The sequence below is a fragment of the Patiria miniata genome, unplaced genomic scaffold, assembly GCF_015706575.1.
Source record: "Patiria miniata isolate m_02_andy unplaced genomic scaffold, ASM1570657v1 HiC_scaffold_30, whole genome shotgun sequence".
NCBI classification, from domain to species: Eukaryota; Metazoa; Echinodermata; class Asteroidea; order Valvatida; family Asterinidae; genus Patiria; species Patiria miniata.
In genome coordinates this window covers 3,914,942-3,938,344 of record NW_024037070.1, presented here as the reverse complement: position 1 = coordinate 3,938,344, position 23,403 = coordinate 3,914,942, and the positions used below count along the sequence as shown (strand labels likewise).

The following is a 23,403-nucleotide window of genomic DNA, read 5'->3' as shown; positions in this document are numbered from 1 at the left end:
TGTATATTAACCTAATGTTCATAAAATGGAATTTTCATCTGTGAATTTACCCCCTGAGTGAAAGTGAGAAAAAAATCACTCGGGTGGGACTCGTACCCATGACTGCCTGCTTTCTAGTGCAGATGTCTTACCACTGGACCACCAAGCTTGCCAAGATCGGCTGGTTCGAATCTGATATATCAGCGGGTACCGCGATGAAACTATTCATAAGATCGTTATATTCATGAATACCCAAGACAGTTCTAAGTTAAGTCCCCCCCCCCCAAAAAATGACAATGCTGTAAAATCTTTGTTAAAAGGTTGGCTTGCGTTCTTCAACTCTCAAAGTCTTACCACAATTCCTTCTGTAGACAGTAAGGAGTCCACCATCAGCTTGGTGATTGTCTCAAGATAGGGAGACATCTCAACTCCCAGGACATGGGACAGCGATGCAAACAACCCATACCTGGATACCAAAACAATCAAAGACTCTACCAGAAATGCAAAAAGTACAAGACAAACTTATAAATTCTTATATTAAAGGGAATATACATCATTGGCTTTTGCTGTAATTTTCAGAAATGAACTATTTTGAGGGGTTAGTATAACAGATCAAATGTTGTTACACTGACATGTTTGAAGATTTGTGTTCGAAATTACTGGAAAAACCAAGAAAAACCAAAATGTTCAAGTAGTCTGGTTCCCTGACTCCACTAAAGATGAAATGGATAAATTTATAGATGCCGGAAAATTGTAAGGATATGGAACCAGTCTAACTGGCTTGCACCAGTTCATGAACAAGTTTGTAACCAATAGCAAACAAAATTTGGACTGAAAAAAAATGGTAAATTTGGAGCAGTAGTTGAAAAATAGTTCGGTTTTTCCAACGGTGGTCAGTCGACCACCTTTGGAAATTTATACAAAATACCACTTTTCTTGAAAATGACTTCACACCAGGTGCCATAATTTTACAGGATGCTTTAGACTGTCATTTACCAACATCATAGTAAGGTATTTTGCAAAAAAAAATTGGTAGTTTTGTTTTTCGATGTTTGCAAATGTTGTATATTCCCTTTAATTGGATATCGCAAACCACAAGGGCCACTCAAGAAGATGACTTAACCAAGAAAAAGAAGCACAGATAAAGCTTAACACTCTCAATCCTTTCAAATCAACTAGGCAACTGTATGGTGAAGTTTGCATTGGATGTTTTAGGACTTAGAACGGGGTTGATTTTGGAGGTTTCGGGAGGGTTCCCAGAAAAAAGCGTGATTTGTTTTATGGACTAGGAAGTTAACTTTATTTAAAATGTAATGTAATGTAATGACTTTAACTAAGGGAATAAATGTGTGTTGGGAGGTATTATAACACTCTGTTTAAAACCGGTGGGAGTCTGGATGGGTGATAATTACCCGAGGTGAAGCCGAGGGCAATTATCACCCATCCAGACTCCCACCCAGACTCCCACCGGTCTTAAACAGAGTGTTTAATACCGACCAAACACGTATTTATTCCCATTCATCAATACCTTTTTTGGTAAAAAAAACCAAATCTTTTCGGTCCAAAAATCAAAACAAGTCAAAAACCAGACGTTGTTAACCATTTTGTTCAACAATTTTACTTCATGTTTCACGAAACACCCCTCTGACTATAATATGGAATGCCCCTCCACAATTGCGTGCGCGTCGCACATTCCACCGCCATGGTCGCGCGTACTGCGCGATGTTGCGCAAAACGCAGCTGGGCTGGTGTAGTGTGAATATCTGACCATGAAATACTGATTCACTGGTAGTATTGCGCATGCAAACGTGGAGAATTTGAACGTTCAACCAATGAAACGTAAAAGGCACCGGATTTCATGGGAGTCCAAATTTCATGTGACACTAGAAAAGTGTTTAAGACCAGCTAGCCATGTCTTTATCATCCGTTTAAGACCGGACACATGACGGGCTCTCGACCAATAGGAATGCGTAAACGGTCTTAGGTATTTATGAATGTTATTTTAACTTTTTAAAATCATTTTATCGTACATAAAACCGCAATTCGGCTATCTGGTCGCGAGGGTTTGATAATAAATAATAAATAATAAATAATAAATAAATAAATAAAATGTTAGGAAATTAAAAAAACATTGTGACACAAAATCCATAACACTCCATGAAACCTGGTGGTACTTACGTGCATCTACGCAGGTCAGGGTCGTTGACCTCCTCGATGAGTTTTAGACCGAGTTGCAGACACTCTTCAGCGAGGGGGAGGAAGTTCTCTCGCCCCAGGGTGCGAGCCAAGACACCAAGTGTATCTGGACATCATACAGAATGAACACTCATTTAAAATCAGCAACTTAGGCCATGTCCACATTACACGGCTACAGCTGGCAATAACTTCATATTCTAAATTGGCCGTGTAGGATCGAGGTCCCCATATGAATCCAAAGGGTGATCAAGGAAATGTGCACCCCAAACTATGAATTTTGCTCTTGGAATGCTCAATGCCTCAATTTGAATTGGACGTCACAAAGAGTGAATGAGAACGACCAGGTCATATCGAAACCTGAGTCAAGAGCAATTTACTGTGGAGTGCTGTGGCCTCGTGGTTAAGGGCATCAAATTCGTGGGCCGCGTGTAAAGCTGCAGGTTGTGGGATCAAGTCCAGCCTGGGGTCAAGGTGCGTGTGCCCCTAAACAAGACACTTTGCCACTCATTGCTTCTCCCCACCCAGTAATGGCAGCATCGAGCTGTATACTCCTGAGGGAGCTGACACTGTCTTTGGAATGTTTCATTTGCCCAATGAGCAGGGGTAATAATGATGTAGCTCCTTGAGCACCAGTCCTGGTGGATACGTGCACTTTTTAAATACCCACTTTTATCACTAACACCCCTCCTGGGAAAAACAACAACTTACTGTAAGTTCAACATTGTATATCAGAGGGTGAAAGACACCAAAAAAGTTTGGAAAATGGAATTGTACAGTCAATTTTAAATGTCACAGTACACTTATAGTACAAAATATGGCCAGGCAAAATCTGTTTTAATATGGAAAATATGGCAAATGGTTGGAAAATGTGCAATATTCGACCATTCCACCCTCGGTACGTGGCCGTACAAATTTACCGATAGCCTGAATCTATAGTCAGTTTCTATAATTCTGGAAAATATGGCAAATGGTTGGAAAATGTGCAATGTCTGACCATAATTTCAGCCTCAGTATGAGGACTTACAAATTTACCGATAGCCTGAATCTATAGTCATTTTTTGATAAGAGAACTGACTAGAAGCTCAGACCCAAGCTCCACTACAGCAACCGATATTCATTCTGGAAGTGGCCCGAAATACGTACCTATGGCCTGGATCTGTAGCGTCAGTGCGTCTCCAGACTGCGCCGTGGTCAGATAGACTCGTAGATGCTCCATGATGGGTTGGAAGAATGGTAGCATGTGTTTCTCTGCAGCATTGCTTGTGGCTCCTGGAAAGAGAACAGCATAAATAATAATAATAATAATTATTACCGAGAATGGGTCATTTGGGAGACATTCCCATAGACTTGTGCAATTTATCAAACTTAAATGTGCCCTAACCCAATATTCCCTCGTCCTTTTTCCACGAATTTCGGTATTTTTACTAATTAGACCACGAGCAACAAATATAACCTGATTGCGACAATAAAATTTTGCCTCTAAAGGGGGGCTGTTGAATTAGGGAGATATGAAAATGTCTCCCTAATGACCAGTGTCTCCATATTGTCGAAGAAATTACGATAACGTGTCTCCCTAATGGTACATTTGTAGGAATAATAATAATAATAATAATGGAGTCTTATATAGCGCACGTACCGGTATCTACCAACAATTAGGTACTCAAGGCGCTGGTAATATGTCTAGTATTAAAGACAGGTAAATGAAGTTGATGAGAAATATGAGACCCATTATGTAGCACCTTATAAGGGTTTACAAGGTGCTGCGGCACAAATTGCAGCCACTGCCAGAAACACCGGGGCAAACCCCTTCTCTTAGCGATAAGTGTTACTGGGTTCTTTAACGTGCATTACACAACACACGGGACCTACGGCTTTACGTCCCATCCGAAGGACGAAGCAATAATGGTAAAGTGCCTTGCTCAAGAGCACAAGCACCATGCTCCTCGTCAAGATTCGACCCCATGCACCACGGCACACAAGTCGAACACCGTAACCACTGGACCACAGCACCCCACTAAAGATAAAGATATAGACTTCCAACACACTGATGGCTATAAAAGCTTTAATGTCCAAAATGTCTCTGGTAGTATTTTCAATGATTGGTTTGGAATTTTGACACTGTATTCATTTCCGATTTTGCAAGTAAAGTATCAGCAGTGAAAAATTTCAATTTTTTTATTAATTTTTAATTTACAATATTTTTGGACTCTCTCTTTCTAAGTTCTCACTGAAAGCTCTTTGGACTAGAGGTATTCTGAGCAGTATCGAGACCAATTTTGGGGGATTCACAAGGAGTTTCCTTTAGAATCAAGAATGGTAAGAATCCCTCAAGGATTGGGGAAAGGGAAGAATACAATCAACAACGAGGTTCTTTTTTAAAAAGGAATTATCGGTAATACTGAAATCTTCCAAACCAAATCACAGGCTAGTTAATTACTTATATCAGTTTCACAGCCAACAACCACTAGTATCTCTTCTGGCACTAGTAACACGTCTAATGATTGCATTCCTACCTGGGGGCCAATTTCATGGCGCTGCTAAGCACAAAAATTTGCTAAGCTCAAAAAAGTCTGGCTTATAAAAGCAGGTTACCAGCCAAAACTCCATGTGATGTATATTGCTCGCGATCAGTATTCAGCTGTTGTTTGCTTAGCATGAAAATCACATGGGGTTTTGGCTGATAACCTGCTTTTATAAGCCAGACTTTTTTGTGCTAAGCAAATTTTTGTGCTTAGCAGCTCTGTGAAATTGACCCCTGGTTTAAAGATATAGTCCATCATTTGTAATTTGTACATTTTGTTCGTTTGAAGCAACAAAAGTGTTCAAAATCTAATGAAGAATACTGAACAACTAACCTGATGAAGTTTCAGCTCAGCTTCAGCTGTATATTCCGAGAAAAACAGCATTCTAGGATCTCAATTTCAAATCAAAAGTTGCTGAATCACGTTTTGAATTGTTTTGAATTGCGGCTATACCCAATGTCGCGCACTGATCCGACGAATTATAGCAACCGTGTGCGCCTGTGCGTCGTGCCATTGCTTGCGCGCGCTGCACCGAATAACAAAACGAACTACTAATTTAAATTTTCCTACCATGCGTCTTAAGACGCACCGTTGGAAAGGCCTTCTTTCGTTGATTACTTCAAAATGACAGCTTGCCAGAAAGAATAATTTCACAGGGAGTTTAGTCCCCTTACTATCTTTCAACCAAGTATGTTTTCCAACAATAATACGCCAGTAACCTTTTCGGATGGCTGCAAATGATGGACTATAGCTTTAATGATGTATCATTAGAATTCAGGATCCATCTAACAAGTATGTATTTCCCAAAGCTACTCCTAGACCAGTACCAAGTCTATGATTTTGGATTTACCTACCGATTGCACTGATGGCGAGTTCCTTGATATGTACGTTGGTGGACGTCTTCAACGTCACCAGAAGTCTTTCCATCAAAGTAGGAAGGTAGGGAAGTAAATCTTCCGAGCCTTATCAGAAAAGAAAATCAAATTATAAAACAAAAATTTCATGATAATGCGTATGGGACCCTTGAAAGTAAATTTAGTCACTATAGCTGGGCATGCAACTGGGAATTTAGAAAAAAAAAACGAGGAAATTCCAATCCACACAAGACTTTGCACAGTATTTTTCAATTTGTAATGGCATTCATGATAAATAAATAATGAGGAAATCAGCTGATCCGAGGAAAAGTTGCATGCCTGTATAGCTCAGGCTTCATCTGACTCTTTTGGGTAGGGCTTCCGTCTAGGTGTTTGATAATTACAACTACATGGGAAAAAGCTGACAATAGACATAGCCGTAGCTCTAGCCACGTGTTTTGGACACAGCCTTTGAGAGAGGACAATGAAAGAAATGCCAGAAAGTCAAAAGACCGATCCATTAAAGGTAGGGTAGATCATTTGTCATTTGTACTTTTTTTTCGGTTGAAGCAACAAAAGTGCTCAAACTCTAAAGACGGGTGCTTAACAACTAACCTGATGAAGTTGAAACTCTGTGAATGCTGTATTCCGAAAAAACAATATCCTCGATTGCAATTCAAAAGTTGCCAAGTCATGTTTTTAAATTGCGCCTGAAATTAGCATTTAGAACACGTTCTCATTCAGCCGATTGTAGCTACACGATGTCACGTTCTGAACTGACGAATAATAGCAATCGCGCGTGCATGTGTGTCGCGTCAACGCTGGTGCTCGCGCACCCATTCATGGATTCGCCACTTACTAACGGAAAATTCAAAAATTGTTTCACTTGACTCATCTTTGGAAATGGCCTTCTGTTATTGTTTTCTTCAAAATGACAGCATGCCAGAGGAATAATTTCACAGGGAGTTTAGTGCCATTACTATCTGTAAACCAAGTAAGCTTTTTGAACAATAATTTGGTCAGTTACTTTTTGAATAGCTGCAAATGGTCCACTCTACCTTTAACCCTAACTCCCTAGGCCTTTTGACTAGGATTTAGCATCAATCCTGCAAAATCCTCCAATTGGCCTCATGGAAAAAATTTCATATAGCCTCAATCCTGCAAATTCTTCCATTATTTCTTGAATATGGGTTGTGGACGGGTGAATACTGCCTGAATCCTGCAAAATCCTGCGACAGTGACTGTCAATATGTTGAGGCTTGGCCAGTGACATCCTGGAGCAGTAAGAAGGCCTATCCAGGCCTATATTTATGCATGGCAGAGCAAAAACAACACAGGGTCTGGCCCAAGACCTTGACAAAGTGCATTCTACGAAATCAGTAATGCACTTTTGCCATGTAACCTCAATCCTCCAAACTACTCCAGTTTGGCAAAGAGGATTTTGAAGGATTCAGGGCAGTTAGGGTAAAAGATAGAGTATAGAGAGGTACATTGGCTTGTCTAACTGACTGGCAAAAATTAACAATTAAAAAACAAGGTTCAAATATTGCAAACGTATTAAAATAAAGTGGTTCTACACTCACTTAGATTTTCACAGAACATCTCTAGAGCGTAGTAGATTCTCGTCACTCCTTTAGGGCTCTGCTCAGCTGCTGCCGACGCCTGGCTGAGATAGTCAAACAGCAGCGGCAGTAACTGGGCGTGGTACTTGCTGATGTCGGGTTGCAGGTGCTCAGCGAACTGACCGAGGCAGAAGAGGGCGGCGTTGCGGACCACCTGCTGGGTATCCTGAATGCCGGTGCAGATGCACTCCAGTAACGGCTGCAGGTGCCTGGGGTAGGAACAGTATGAAAACAATGACATGAAGTACTACATGGTTACGAAAGTGCGTCAGGATGTAAGATGCAATGGCAAATATTCATCAGAGAGTCAATCCCATGCTAATCACATGTCAGTCTCAAGTTAATCACAAGTCAGATCACAAGTCAACACATGCCAAATTACTAGCCACTCACAAGTCAATAACAAGTCAAATCACAAGTCAAATCACAAGTCGATAATAAAAAGTCAAATCAAAAGTCCATTTTTTTCTCAATATGTACTGTTCTAGTTTATCGGTAAGTTTTCATGCTTAGGTTCTGCCTTGGTCCAACTGCAAGGGCAGATCCAGGGGGTGCCAAAGGGGGCCATGGCCCCCCCCCAAAACGAAACCAATTTTTTTTTTTTTATGTGACATCGCAATAAAGGCAGGCAATGAGTTCACCACCATCTTTTCCTCAAAAAAAACATTGGTTAAAGTGGTCAGAAATTGCCTCAGATCGCACCACAGAGCATCTAGAATCCAACATTTTTTTTTACCCACTTTTTGGGGGGACCAAAATGTTTTTTGGCCCCCCAAAAAAATTGTGTTCTGGATCCGTCCTTGTCCAACTGTCCGTGTGTACCGTACTTGATATTGTTTCTTTTCTGTGTTAGTCCGTCCAATGCATCTCACCACAAGCTTAGGCTTCTAGAGGATGCCTCCATACCAATATATATTTTCACTTCTTACACCTTTTTGACAATTCCATTTATTTATTCATTTACTTATCTGTGCATTCTCCGCTTGTAAATTTTTCATTTGGTATGGAAATAAATGGAGTTTCAATGGCATTGAATTCAATTAAAAAAAACTAATCGTAAGTAAATCACAAGTCACCAACTGACTGTCAAGTCTCAAGTTATTCAAATGAAATCATACAAAGGAACTATTCATCCCTTGTTAGGCCAAAAAAATAAATAACTCGGTCTCTGGTTAGTGCGCGCGCTGATTTTAATCATGCGTGTCAACCTATTTTTTCCTTCAAATTAACACTGAAGCTACAACAGCGCCCTCTATTGCCGCACCTCCTCAAATTTTTGTACCAAGGAGCATCAAAGAGTGGGGAAATTGCACCAAGGCAAATGATAAAGGGCACCAAGGCAAATTATGGAGGACACTAATGTATAATGGGGACACAAAAAAGCAAAATAGTACCCACCTTGTCTGTACAATTCAAGCTTGAAAAAAAAAAAAAAAAAAAAAAAAAAGCCGCGTCGCCGCATCAATTCCGGAACTTCGGTCTGACCAGAGACCGATTTTTTTTTTTTTGGCCTTACTAATGATTTGATATGTAATCGACTTGTGATTGCCCTTGTAAGGACTTGAGAAAGACTTGCTTTTAACTCAAATACCAATATGATTCACCAAATACTCCTATGCATTATTCATCAGATGGACTTCCCGTCGGGGTGATGAAAATTCAACACTGGGGTTTGCCCTACACCGACACATTTTTGTAAGTTCCGTATACTTTGTCCCGAGTGATTGTGAGAAAAAAAAATCCACAGACTACTCGGGTGGGACTCGAACCCACGACCTCCTGCTTAGTAGTGCAGACGTCTTACCATTGCTTGGGTTGGCTGGCTGGTTCGAATCTGATATAGCAGAGGAACTGCAACTGAACTATTCACAAGACTGCTGAGGGGGTACATAATGCAGAAAGCCCACTCTATACTTACTTATTTCTGATGAAGTCAGCGCACCCCTCTGCCAGTACGGCTATGCTCAGGAGCCCAGCCTTCCTCTCATAGGGGTTAGTACTACTCAGAGCCGGCTGTGCTAACTGCATCAATGGTGGGAGGAGCTTGTCTGGTGGGAGGTGAAGAGCCATCGTGTCAATCACCTAACGGAGGGAGAATTCAAGGAAAAGAAGATCACATTCAATGTGGCACCATGTAACAAAATTTTTTCCGGCTTGCGACATTTTGAAAAGAACCCAGGAAAACTCCAATTCAAGGAAAGGTAGTGTGACATCTTGGCCCTTGAAACACAGAAACTGTCACAGAATTTGGGATTGCAAATTTGTAAGAAGAGGCTATGAAAATTGGTTAACGTGCAGCGTTTACGATGGACCTCAAAATTCAGCTTGGGACCAAAAAAAAGGTCACAGTTATCATAAATCGCATGGTAACTTGGCTTGTAACTTTTTTTGTATAGCCCAGCAAAAATCTTTTGCGCTGAGCTTATGTGCTCAACAGCTGCATGAAATAGTTCTAGTCAGTCGGTAGTTTGTCCCATGTGTAGAGTTTGGCTTTGCAAATAAGAAATCTTACTCCACCTGCGCCGCAAATGAAGACGGCGTACTGGCCTCTGCATCCTCCCCACAATCATCCTCATCCTCGTCGTCTTCTTCTTCCTCGGGGGGTGTGCACATTATTGGGAACAGCACCTTGAGAACTGGATTGACGAGCTTGTATTTCAGAATTGCCTGTGCAAATCCAATGGAAACAGAGTGTCCGGGGTGAAAGTGTGGAAAAAATGAAAAAGAGATCATCTGGGACACCTTAAAATATTTAAGGAATTTCAGATTTCAAAAGAGATTCGTTAAAGATCCTGAAATCAGGAAATACGATGACAACTTTTTTTTAAAATCCAGACAAATCTCACACTTAAATAACCCAGTATATTTAACATGTGACCCATTTTAGCAAAAACAAATCTGACAGAACTTTCACAGGCCGTAATCACAAAAAGTGCCAAACTCTTTTTGTTATTTTTTGTCCAATTACATTACACTGTATTCAAATTGATTGAAGAAAGTTATTATTTATAGAACAAACAACTCAATGAGATCCAACTTGTTATGTACCGTAGAGCAAAGAAACCATCAAAACTGGTTGAGGAACCAAAACAAATCCTTTTTCCCGTACCTTCTTTTTGAGACTTGTAAGCCAACTGATGAAGGATAATGCTTTGACTCGGGCATTGTTACCAAGGTTACCGTTGCTGGCCACCTGCAACAAAACAATCAAGTAAAACGTACAAAAATATACAACCATCAAATAAACTTCAAACAATGAAACTGCATGCTGACTCTACATGTGTAGCTTTTTTTTTTTTTTAGATTTAACCGATTCTTAATTATCGATTGGTCCAAATTTTGTAGTAAATTATCACTCTTTATTATCAACATTACTTTTTGAAGTTTGAATTTTTATCACTGCTGTATAATTATTAATGCCCATGACTCATACAGTTTTCCTTGTACATGTACCTGTACATACACACACACAATGTGCAGTGGTGGCGCCAGACTCAAACATTTTGGGGGGCATTGGGGGACAAGGAAATAATTTTTTGGGGGGCAGTCAAAGAATATCTCAAGCCTTTGTACATGTACGTGCACGCGTACCATTGTCAATGGTCCAGAAATAAACCACTAGCGCAACTTAGAGGTGTAGTCGTTTTTATGAATGAGAAATGTATCAAACCGCAGAATGGTGTATAACAAATGTACAAAGACGTTAGCTGCACACTATCTACAGCTGTATGAATGCATGTGTGTGTTTTGTCTTAAGTACCAATGTTTTAATGCTTTCATTGGCCCAAAATGTTATGAATCTTAATAGCAAAGAAAATAAACATAATTAATCTACTTGTAGATAAAGTGTTCGGGGAAAAGTAAGGGGGGGTACAAACTGCCCCCCGTAGCGCCGCTGTAGCATGAATTTAGGTTTTATGAAATACGGACTCATTGGTCGTATTGCGCATGCTCATGCATAGATAATTAGGAGAGGGACCGGTCACGTGAGAGGGTTTAACCAATAAAAAGGTAAAAGAGTCTGATTTTCATACGAGTCCGATTTTCATGTGACACCGCCACTGATGATGTCCCTGTTTAAATAATACGTCAGCCCCGGGCAAAACCCAATATAAAATTTACATCTCCCCAATGCAATTCTATCTTACAAAAATGTTCGGTTGCAGTACTTGCTTCTTCATTAGACTTGAACTGGCCGAACGAGCCCAGCTAGCTAGGTGACCAAATGGTATTACACCTGCACTTGTAAGCAGCAGGTCAAGGGTTCGAGTCCTACCCCAGTAAGCTTGTGAATTTTTTCCCTCAAACCCTCAGACAACACGGATGTATACAGTGTTTATAAAGTACGTCGGCAAAGGGCAAAACCAAAAATTAAATTTATATTTACAAATTCCATCTTATAAAAAAATTTCCTTTGAGGGGTTGGGCTGGGATGTCAAGAAGAGTTTCATGTAAATGCCAACGACGACAAATACTTTTCTTTATAAGTAGACAGTAATTCATGACGTCTCACCTCACAGCAGAACTCCACCACAGCTTTCAGGTGGGGCACGATGATGGACACCTCACACTCCACCAACTCATCAAATAGTTCCATCGCCTGGCAACCCTGGTCCTCATCACTCCCTAGCAACAGCCGGATCACCACCAGCACTTGTGGTATCAGTGGGCGAAACTGGGGCTTGAAGTAGAGTCAACATTTATATTAAAACAGGTTGAGAAATTATTCGCACATGGTGTTTCCGCAAACCTTTCATTATTTAGTATCTCCACCATGCAAAGCCTCAATCTTACTTACAATTATACATTTTTTTTTTTAACCTTTCTTGTGTTTTTGGCTTCGGTTTTTGTTTCAAGCTGCAGAATTAATTGAAATTACTTGCCTCACACTCTTCAACAAATTTGATTTTTTTTTCTCTTCATAATTTTCAACTGGTATGAAACCTTTCTTTTTATACTTTGAGTATCTGCAACCCTCTTGGGAAAAAACATCTGCCTTGTGGGCAGACTGGGTCCTGCTGGTCCATTAATTATCGATACTGACTGTGGGGACGGAACCAGCCTATCCCGCGAGAACGGGATAACATTGTCTGGCTGCAATTAATTGTAAATTTATTTAAGTAATAATTCAATAACCAAATGTGGACCAATTTTTTTGGGGGTCGATGTCCAATTCAAAAGTGACAACATTTGTATTGCTGGGAAAATAGCAATTTAGATCAGGAATCTTTTTTTTTTTCGGGATGAATGTTACTGTAGAGTTTTACAAAAAATCATTTTATGGAGAAAGTTATCTTGAAAAAGTGTTGAAAAGGTCTTGAAAAGGTCTAGGACAGATTTTGACTCTCAATAAAGCATTTTCATCTGAACTTGAATGTTGATCTCAAAAAAGTATGTATCTCGGCACTCTTTCATCAAATAATTACAGTCTTTTGCATAGTTTTTGGCTCTGAAAATTTATTAAGAGATACAAATTATTGAGGTCCCGAAAAGCCGGGAAAAGGTGGTGACTACAACACTGGATATGTGGCTAAAGATCCTGCTAAAAATCACGATGCTAACAACTTCAGCAATGCTGCAGCCTTATCAAATAACAGTCTTAGAACGAGGATACAGCTTTTAATTACAAACGGGCCAGTGACTAGGTTCACTTTTATCAATTAGAGGTTCAAATCCTGCAATATCTTAGTGTTTAAATTTTAGTGTATCTTAGTGTTTAAATTTGTTCTAATTTTTGAATTCACACCCCCATATTTTACATATTTACATTTTTGTTTCTTCATTCTAATTTTACTTAATGTTTTTAGTGATTTTACATAATATTTTTCTTTTATTTCATTTTATTTTTATCATTTTATACAGGGCCCTCAGTAATAGCAGTTTTTAACTGATGAGGCTACCCTGTCTAAATAAAACTATAAACAAATAAATATCAGTTTCTTTGTTCAATGCGATGCTTTGCTTTTAGACTGTCTACTTACAATGTCGTCTGTGCCTAGGTGTTGCACCAACGACGTCATAGCCTTGATGGCGTAATACGGCACCAACTGGCTCTCTCTGTTTTGCAGCATGGTGTTGAAGAGATTGCATAAGACCCGTAGGTATGGCCGCAGATGCTCCGCCGCTGAGCCGCTGACACAACTCAACACCAAAGCTCCAACCTGCAATTCAAATTAAAGGGAATATACATCATTGGCTTTTGCTGTAATTTTCAGAAATGAACTATTTCAGGGGTTAGTAAAATAGATCAAATATTGTTACACTGACATGTTTGAAGTTTTGTGTTCGAAAATGCTGGAAAACCAAGAAAAACAAAACTGTTCAAGTAGTCTGGTTCCCTGACTCCACTAAATATAAAATGAATCAATTTACATATGCTGGAAAATTGTAAGGTAAGGGTACCAGTCTAGCTGGCCTGCACCCGTTTATGAACATGTAACCACTAGCAAACAAAATTTGGACTGAATTAATGGTAAATTTGGAGCAGTAGTTGAAAAATAGTTAGGTTTTTCCAACGGTGGTTGGCCGACCACCGCTGGAAACTTTTACAAAAATACCATTTTCTTGAAAATGACTTCACACCAGGTGCCATAATTTTACAGGATGCTTTAGACTGTCATTTACCAACATCCTATTTAGGTATTTCGTAAAAACTGGGTAGTTTTATTTTTCGATGTTTGCAAATGTTGTATATTCCCTTTAATAGTACAAATTCAGTAATTGTATTATTGAGTACTGAGTAATTGTATTTTTAGAGCACTTCAACCAATTTATGAATTGGCATCAGAAATCAGAGTGTAATTTTTAAAGACTTTTTGAATTTATGGAATGGGCAGACCAAGAACCTTCCAATAACATTGCGGTACAGAATTCATTAGCTGACCGCCAATTTAATTATCTCTACTCAAATGTGAAAAGTGTGAACGGTCTCGAAGACAAGGATGTACGTGTAGTCGAGTCCATCACAAGTCCCTGCAAGTCCTTCACAAGTCCTCCAGTCCCAATTCAACTCACAAGCTATTCAGATGAGCTTTGACAAAGGCATTCCTTTGTTATTGTTCAATGTTCATCAACTGTTACTTGAGACTGGACCTGTGATGTACTTGTGACTATACTTGTGGTGGACTTGTGATGGAATTGACTACATCCCTACTCTAGGATATCACGGGGGGAAAAAAAATCCACGATGCCATTTTCACCTTACAAGTTGCCTGGTTAACTGTTGGTCGAATGTCACACCTTTGTCAAGCCACTTTACATACATGATTTGAGAACTTCTGTGAGAAATATTGTCACAAATTTCTTCTTTAAAATCTGTAAAATATCAGGCACTCCGCTACCTCAAACAAATAATGTCGATACAGACATGATGTTCTTTACATGATTTTAGTGAGCTCTTTGTTAATTTTTCCAAAAAACAAGGCCCACATAAATCCTGTTTGGGGGCCAGTTTAGGCTAACGCATGTAAAACTTGATCAGCGCATTTCGGATACTCGCGCATTCGATCAAATCCAAGTTGGACTAATCGAATACTACATGTAAGTTATCAAAAAATTCACAGCACGACAGTGTCTCACCTCTTTGTGTTGGGATTCAGGGCTACGGCTCTGCTGCTGCAGGAACTGCATCAAGTCCGGCCAGCCGTTTCTAGATGTCAGCTCATGTTTGGCAATGGCCCCCACCAGCTGTGCTACGGCATTGCAGACACTCTTACTGTTGATATAATCACCATAGAATAATAATAATAATAATAGTGGGTATCTATAAAGCGCACGTATCAACCAGGACTGGTGCTCAAGGCGCTACATTATTACCCCTGCTCATTGGGCCCATGAAAAATTCCTAACACCATCTCAGCTCCCTGGGGAGTATACAGCACGATGCTGCCTGCTAGGCGCAAGGAAGCTGTAATCAATCACAAACCATCTCTGCCTTGACAAGCACCCATTTACTCCTGGGTGGAGAGAAGCAATGAGTGCCAAAGTGCCTTGCCCACGGGCACACACACCTTGACCCCAGGCTGGACTTGAACCCACAACCTGCAGCTTTACCCACAGACCACGAATCCAAGGCGACAGCTTTCCACATAGAAGTAATAATTACATGCAATTTGATCTCAAAAGACCATTTTAAAAGCCAGCTTACCGACTTCAATTTACATGTTGCTATAATTACATGCGAACAAATACATTTTAAAAGGGAAAAACACTCAGGAATACAGTTCTCTACATTTGGTCTCAACAGACAAATTTTGTCTGGAGTTCTGGAAGACCTCCGTGTACAATGTACTTACTCTGTTTCTCTAAGAAGGACTTGCAATGATATCTGCTTCAGACTGCAAAGGAAAACAGCATAAAATGTTCATCATTAATGGCAAGTTTAAAGAAAAATGTTCTTGTCCATAACATGGCTGTAATCACTTCAACTAAACATTTTTGTATCAAACTATAAATAATGTGTTTATTTCTCAGTTTATCAGAAGTCTTTCAAAATCACTTCTAGTCTGATAACACTTTTTAAGATAATGGCCTTGTCGTCTGGTTGAATTTTACTGGCAATTTGAGCCTTTTTAACGCTTGCTACAGCGTGTTTTTATTATTAATTTTCCTTCATCTCTAAATTCCCCCTCCCCCCTTTTTTTGAAAAGAACCTACTTGTGGCCGACATCCGGAGGTAATTTGGTCCATTGCTTAACAACTCGACGCCGAAGAAGCACAGCGGAAAGCTGCCGTATCTGTGGAGTTCAAACACAGATAATTTATCAACACCAGTAGGAACGATTCAAATAGCAGGACACCAGCAAGTGTTGGCCTCAACTTCACAGTCGATTTCCTGCATATATTATCCTGCTTTCTTTCATCGTTTATAGTTCCAGTTCAACACAAACACGAACGGATTTAGAAGTCTCGTATGTAGTAACCATCATTATTCACACAAAAATGTTTAACTTAATTTGTGGGAAAATGAGTACATACTGCTAGTGCTGCCTCAGGCAAAATGGAAACTGTTGAGCAATGTTTTAACTTTTTTCCCATCATGCACTGCAATAATGGCCTCTCTTTAGTCCGGTTAATACCTCACACAAGATTCAGGGCAAAGCAAATTTGCTAGGGTAACGGCGAACGTCACAATGAATCTTCAATTCTTGATATCTGAAGGGGCCTTAATTAGCACGAAAACTTACTCATACTTTGACATGCTTATCGGATGATATGGACATTTTGGATCGCAAAGTGCAGTGTACGTACATTCAAATATGGTAAAAATTCAAACTGACATGTTAGTTTCTTAAAACCTGAGATGCCATAAATATTTCAATAAAAAGCCTGAAACACTACCAAAAAGCCTGAAACTGCCCTTACCCCCTTTCAAAAATGTGTTTTCTGGATGTTTCAGACCAAATCCAGCACTTTTAATTTGTCACATTTTTTGAAGAAAAAACCCCGGAATTCAGATTAAAACCTGAAAAGTGGCATATCTGTAAAACGGTGGAATCTTCAAATTCGGTGCTTTTACCTGGGGGTTGTTGGAGCTGGTCAGCACTGCAAAGAGTCCAGGGACAATGTTAGGATCCTTCAGAGCTTGCTTCAATTCTCGAGTACCCTACGGGGGGAAATTAATAATATTACCCAACTGTAGTTGAGATGATCCTAGTCCCATCAATGTGGTTCAAATACTGGACATCTTATGCTCAAAACAAGACATTTTCCTTGATTTCATTGGTACCCTGCTATCCCACAAGTGCACATGTGCAGTTGATTTATTTTGCAAAATCATAGCAAGGGACCAATAAAATCAAAGAAAAGTTCTTGTTTTGAAAATTATTGAAGAATATGCAAAATTTTGATTTTTTTTTTACGGTACCATGGTTTAAGATGTTTTGTACGCTTCAACTTTGGTGCCAACGAAAGTTTCCATCTCCTTTTCATAAGATGAATAATTACAGAATGCGGTTTTGGTTACCATGTCGCCCATACTTTGTTTATCTCTTCGGCCATTGTTGGCAAGCAGATCTCACACAGTGCGATTAGAATTGTCAGTGGGCTTAGGCCAAAAAAAAAAAGTCTCCGGTTTCTGGTATGCGCGCGCGTCGCCGTAGCCATGCGCGTCGGCAAAAGAAAACGCTTTTTTTTCAATGAAAGATGATGTCTCAAAACCGCCAAACTCACTGGTTTGACTGGAATCCTGCTGCTGCACAATTTTAATGTGTTTTTGGATTGGGTTATGGTCGAGAATAAGCTTTATGTGGCCTCTCTGGACTCCCATATATTTGCACTAAGTTTAGTCGGGCACCATTTGCAGCCATCAGCCGACATTTGAAGCAAAAAAATCAGGTAAAAAAAAAAAAAGCCGCGTCGCCGCACCATTTTTTGGGCAAGCTCCATACCAGAAACCAGAGACTTTTTTTTTGGGCCTTACTTGACATGTTCAAGGAATTACTTTAGAAATGAAACTTCAACATTTTTCCTATTTTAATATGTTTAAATAGCTTCTACATTTCAAACAAGAATAGGACATAAGCTAGCTCCATAAATGGGGCCAATTTACTTGACTACCTCCGTAAATAAAGGCCAAACTTGGAACATGTACAAAAACATGTAGAACTTTGTCAAATTTTGATTTTCACATTTAGGCTTAGTTTGTAGTTTATTTTTGCTTTAGAAGCATACTCACCCTCAGACAGGGCTCTGGAGTGCTCTGAAACGTGCAAAACTATTAAATCAGGCCCAATTTACTCACAGTTTAGCCAGCAAATTCCTCAAAAAATTCCACTGAGGCAAAGAAAATGTCCTCAGTATTTCACCAACCAAGTTTGCAGACCGAATTCAATTTTTAAAGGAGACTTTTCTTCAACATTTTGCACATGAGAGGGAAGTCAAGTGATTCCAAAATGGGGCTAAAGACTAGACTGGTACATGTCCAACCATGGTCCAACTATTTGGAAAGACTGACCTCTTCATTCAGTGTCAATAGTCTGGTGGCTTTACTATGGAGAAATGCGTAGAAAATCGAGACTAGTTCCCGCTTCATGCCACATGTTTCTAAAATTCTTTTGGCATGGCTGATTGATGCAGTACTGAAGCCGTGTTGGACTGGTTGTTTTGGTGCCAGTCTATTTTCTTGTTTTGCATGTTTTCAATACCTTAAGTTTTGGGACTCTCATACACAGTATTGACAGTCCCAAATTTTCGGACTAACTCATCCTCTATATAGGCTGATCAGAAAGTGCTGCCTTTTTCAGATGTCTATTTTTCGTGAAATTTCCAGATTTGTTTGCACACGTTTGCGTATCAAAATTTCAACATGAAATTGCACGAAAATTAGACATCTGAAAAAGGCAGCACTTTCTGATAAAGCCTATAAAGAGGGGTGAGTATGCTTCTAAAGCAAAAATAAACTACAAAAATCAAAATTTGACAAAGTTCGACATGTTTTTGTACATGGTGGTAGTGTGGCCTTTATTTACGGAGGTAGTCCAGTAAATTGGCCACATTTATGGGGCTAGACATAAGTATGTTGTTATTGTTAAGTTACAAGAAAGACTGTACAACCGTAGTAGTATCTAGACACCACTTCTTTTGTTGGGTACAAAGTCTATGGAGAGTTGAGTGCAGTTTCAAAGTATTTTCTAACAAAATTGAAAATGTTTCTCAGTCCAAGATTCAAATTTTGGAAAGAATTCTGCAACCTGACTATTCTTTTTGTTCATCATGTTCATGGCGATCATGTAGTGTAGGGTCCGGTTCCAGTATAAGGGAACAAAATCCCATTTAAAATGATTGGGCCTACCAAACTACATTTGTAGTTGGCGACATTCTCAATAGTATGTCATAGATAAAGGGCAGGGTTTCTTTTTTTGAGGGAAATTTGAGCCCAAATGATGATGAAAGCACGGCGACAACACGCGACCCGAAAATAAAGATGGCAATCACCGCGTGATGTACCGCAAGCACGGCGTGCTGAATTGCAAGGCACAAACCATGCAGGAAAATTGTGATTTCTACCCCAAGAATCTTTTCAAAATTGCAACACAGGTGTAATTAGAATTGAGAAAAGTCTGCTTTTTATTGTAAAGGTGATTTTTGAGCAATGAAAAACATTTTTGACTCTAATTTGATCAAAACAAAACAGGGGCCCTACACTTCACGATCGCCATGTTCATTTATCACCTCAATGAAGGTCAGTCATTGTTGCAAAAATAATAAGACATGAATTTGGGACTGAGAAACATTTTCTAAATACTTAGAAAATTGTCTTTGACTCTCCATAGACTTTGTGCACAACAAGTGACGTCAGGTTGCAACATTCTTTCCCAAATCTTTTCTGAGTTTTCAACAGGAGTTTTGCACTTTCAGTGCTGCTAGTCCGAGTAACTTGGACCCAACTTATCGGCTTTTTAACATTCGGACATGGTCTGGCGATAGTAGGGTCCAAGCTAATGGTTATACATGTATGCCGAGCAACACAATTCTGTCACTGGCCCAAAAACCAACATTTTCCAACAAAAACATCAGATTTCACCCTCAAAATGGTCTCCAAATTACTAGATACGCCACCTGAGGTACAAGTAGACATCGATGATTAAAATAGTTGTACTGAAGTTTACTTACGATCCGGATGAAAAGTGAAATTTCCCGTTCAATTCCGAGAGCTCACCTTGCGATTGTGAACACGTTAAATTTCCGACTCGTGTTAATGTTTGAACAACCCGATGTGGTCTTCATGCCCAGCGTTCATTCGATGGTCCCCATATCCCGAGTGTGATTCCGTTACCGAGCGCACGCGATGCATCGATTATGATAATGAGTAGGCTGGATCACATTTGTAAACACAAGTGCATTTCGAATGATAAAAGGCAGTCGGGAACTAGCTTGAACGGGTTTCCGCTCATAAAAGCTGACGTAGTTCCCGACTCCCAACTATCGTTCGAAATGCACTTGTGTTTACAAACGTGATCCAGTCTACTCATTATCATGATCGATGCATTGTGCGCGCTCGGTAACGGAATCGCACTCGGGATACGGGGACCATCGAATGAGCGCTGGGCTTGAAGACCACATCGCATCGTAAAAACGTTAACACGAGTCGGAAATTTAACATGTTCACGATCGCGAGGGGAGCTCTTGGAATTGAACGGGAAATTTCACTTTCCATCCGGATTGTAAGTAAACTTCAGTACAAGCAACTCCCATCTTAATCATCGATGTCTTCCACGTTCTTGTACCTCAGGTGGCATATCTAGTAATTTGGAGGCCGTTTTGAGGGTGAACTCTGATGTTTTTGTTGGAAAATGTTGTTTTTTTTGGCCAGTGACAGAATCGTGTTGCTCGGAATTTGGGTCCGGTTACTCGGACTAGAGTCTACAGAGCCGGACCAGGCAGTGCTGCTAGTGCTAGTGACTGACCAATTATTAATAACAAGTGGAGTCAGGATGTGGAGTAATTGCAGGGTAATCCTTACTTTTAGGACACCTCCATTCATGCTATTTTTTACGAGTTCTGTTCAAAACTGACTTTTGCAGATGACTGTCCAGTGCCAAAGTGACTCTTCAAAATGACAACTAACATGAGTTTATCTGAGGAAAAAAGACTGCTTTAGCCTGCAAAAGTCACCTCGGTACTGGACAGTCACATGCAAAAGTCAGTTTTGAACAGAACTCGTAAAAATAGAGGTGTCCTAAAGATAAGGATTACCAATTGCAGAATACCCCACCACTCGGAAATACACCCCTAAATTCTCTGGCTACGAGGTTGGAATCACTGGAAAAGAAACAATTCAAGTGCATGCCAGCTTCGCGGATACTGAGTGGGGGTCCATTATTTGAGAAAGAAGCAACACAAAAGGAATGGGAGTTGCTGAAAAAGTCCAAACCAACCACCCTGTTGGCGGCTACGCGGATACAGAGTGGGAGTCCCCTTGAATATGCTTGAGAACGAAGCAACACAAAAGGAATGGGAGTTGCTGTAATTTTTTTAAGTCCAAACCAACTACCCTGTTGGCGGCTACGTGGTTACGAAGTGGGAGTGCAATGGAGCATGACGCATAGTTCATACAAGCTGAGAATATTTATTAAGGTCAACCAACCGTGACCTCGTAGCCGGCTACGACATGTTATTAATGTACGACAATGACGACTACGGTCGCGAGGTGGATACAGTAGATCGAGTGGCGACTGGCGGGGTATTCTGCAATTGTGCCCAGGATGCAACAGTCTTTCCCAAGAATATTCTAAAAGAAAAATGTTTCACAGCTCTTATGTTTTTTCCTGCCATTGATACTCACCTCTTGAATTACGGAGCTATTTGGCACAAGCAGTTTGTGCAAAATTCCTTCCAAGGGGGCCGCCATTTTAGATTCTGAAGTGCACAGTGATGCGTGTGTGGCGCCCCCATGAGAGCAAAATTAGTTATTTTGTTGGGGGAGGGGGAAGGGGGTATATTAAAACAGTGGCATAACTAAACTACGGGGCATCAGTGGCGGTTCTACCGGGGGACCTGGTGACTTTAGCCCCCCCCCCCCCCCCCTCAAATTTTGTCTAGCCCCCCCCCCCCCCTAAAAAATTTCATTAAAAAAAAATTCAATAGCAAAATGTAAGAATGTGACGTACATGCGAACGGTCTACCCCTAAATAAATAGTCGTGAGAAGATAGAGTGCATTTGTTCACTTTTAGTTAATATAGTGTGCCTGATTGTGGGATTCTACCAGCGCTCCCCACTGAAAATATGGCATGAGCCCCTTGCCCTCTTCTATTGATTTTTGGAGGCCTAAGTGTCTTGAGAAAATAACCGGTCTACATTTCAGCACGCCGCCCTGAAAAAAAATCTGGATCCATCCTGTTAGCCCCCCCCCCCCCCAAAAAAAATATTGGCTCTACAACCGCGCCTGCGGGGCATTCCGGAAGGGGACATGTGCCCCCTCCTACCCCCCCCCCCCCCCACCGTGTCCGTCCCCCGTTCCCCCTCTCTGTTTAACAGAAATATATTTGACTTTAGAGCCACCCACCAAAAAAAAATTTGAAATTCAAGTACCCCAAGGTGCCCCCTCCCAAGTTTAACCCTACGGTTACGCCACTGGTTTATTTTAAAAAAAAGTCATATCCAAGAATCATTTCCCACGTTATTTAAGATTTCATGCCGAAAAAAATTGATTCCTTTTCTAAATTGCTATTTTTCTAGCAATACACCAGTTTGGACGGACAAAAATGTCGGCGCTGTTTAATTATTATTTTACAACGCAACATCACCAGAGGGTTCTATTCATGATCCAACTTAGAACTACAGGTCTAGGCGTTGGTTGAGTTACAAACGCAGAGTGGTCGGGTCGACAACTATTTCTTTAGACAAAGCCCAGTTAAGTTATGAATAATTTTGTCAGAACAAAGGATCACAAAAATTTAACCTTTACCGCTCAATTCTTGATAAAAACCATTTATGTGTTTAGTTGAGATTTAATTTCAAAGAAAAAGTCCATCTTTTTAACGATTTTTCAGACATGATAATATTCTGCAGATCGGTACATTAGACACATCTTAGCTTAAAATTTACTATCTTCCTAACGTATGTAACATTTGTGTTAATTTTTTGGAATGAAAGACTATTTTTGATCATTAACTCGCAGATATTTATACAAGAAACTGAACATTATTAAACAAGATTCTGCATGGACACACAAAGTATAAACTTGAAACACTTTGGAAGGCAGACAAGCCAGTTGCCTTGTCCGTAGACAATCAACAGGGCAAGTTGTTTTCATTTTATAGTTTCTCACCACAAAAATTAAGGTGGGGGGGGGGGGAGGTGGTGGTGGGATTGATCAAATGCCCCCTTTCCGGGGGGAGAGGGGGCAAGCGCCCCTGCCCCCCCCCCCTCCCAGCGACGCCCATGCTTATGAACATTCAAAAGTGGTCATCTGCTTTTCTGCTAACGGAAAATCTGAAAAACAGCGTTAAATTTGTTTGTGTGCAATGCATTTTTCTACTTTTCTGCTACCTGAAAAGCAGATTGAACGTTTTGCCAAAATATATATTTTGTTTACATTTCTGCTTTTCTGCTCCAGGTTTTTTTTTACTCTGCACTGGCGGGTCACACTACATGTGCTTTTCCACTTTGCTACTGTGGGATTTTGTAATTTGGTGACGACAAAAATTATCAATGATCAGGGGCGGATCCAGACTGCCATTTGCCGGGGGGGGGGGGGGGGGGGCTAGGATTGTAATGAAGGGTCCAGG

The 23,403-nt window shown here is 40.3% G+C and overlaps 1 protein-coding gene across 2 annotated transcripts in view; it reads right to left on the bottom strand.

Moving 5' to 3' along the window:
• LOC119739191 (importin-4-like) overlaps positions 1–21,536 on the bottom strand; it is a 37,774-nt gene extending 16,238 nt beyond the window's left edge. For both annotated transcript variants that reach the window (XM_038214025.1, XM_038214026.1), the window contains exons 1-15: positions 21,458–21,536; positions 16,691–16,777; positions 15,829–15,908; positions 15,468–15,509; positions 14,752–14,887; positions 13,155–13,334; positions 11,687–11,854; positions 10,283–10,366; positions 9,691–9,840; positions 9,092–9,255; positions 7,135–7,382; positions 5,552–5,659; positions 3,319–3,444; positions 2,158–2,281; positions 334–445 (exon numbers count right to left, since the gene is read on the bottom strand). In XM_038214025.1, coding sequence (XP_038069953.1) covers positions 334–445; positions 2,158–2,281; positions 3,319–3,444; positions 5,552–5,659; positions 7,135–7,382; positions 9,092–9,255; positions 9,691–9,840; positions 10,283–10,366; positions 11,687–11,854; positions 13,155–13,334; positions 14,752–14,887; positions 15,468–15,509; positions 15,829–15,908; positions 16,691–16,777; positions 21,458–21,523 — 1,875 coding nt within the window. In that variant the 5' untranslated portion in view covers positions 21,524–21,536. The remainder of the gene's footprint in view (positions 1–333; positions 446–2,157; positions 2,282–3,318; positions 3,445–5,551; positions 5,660–7,134; positions 7,383–9,091; positions 9,256–9,690; positions 9,841–10,282; positions 10,367–11,686; positions 11,855–13,154; positions 13,335–14,751; positions 14,888–15,467; positions 15,510–15,828; positions 15,909–16,690; positions 16,778–21,457) is intronic.
• Positions 21,537–23,403: the final 1,867 nt, after the last annotated feature.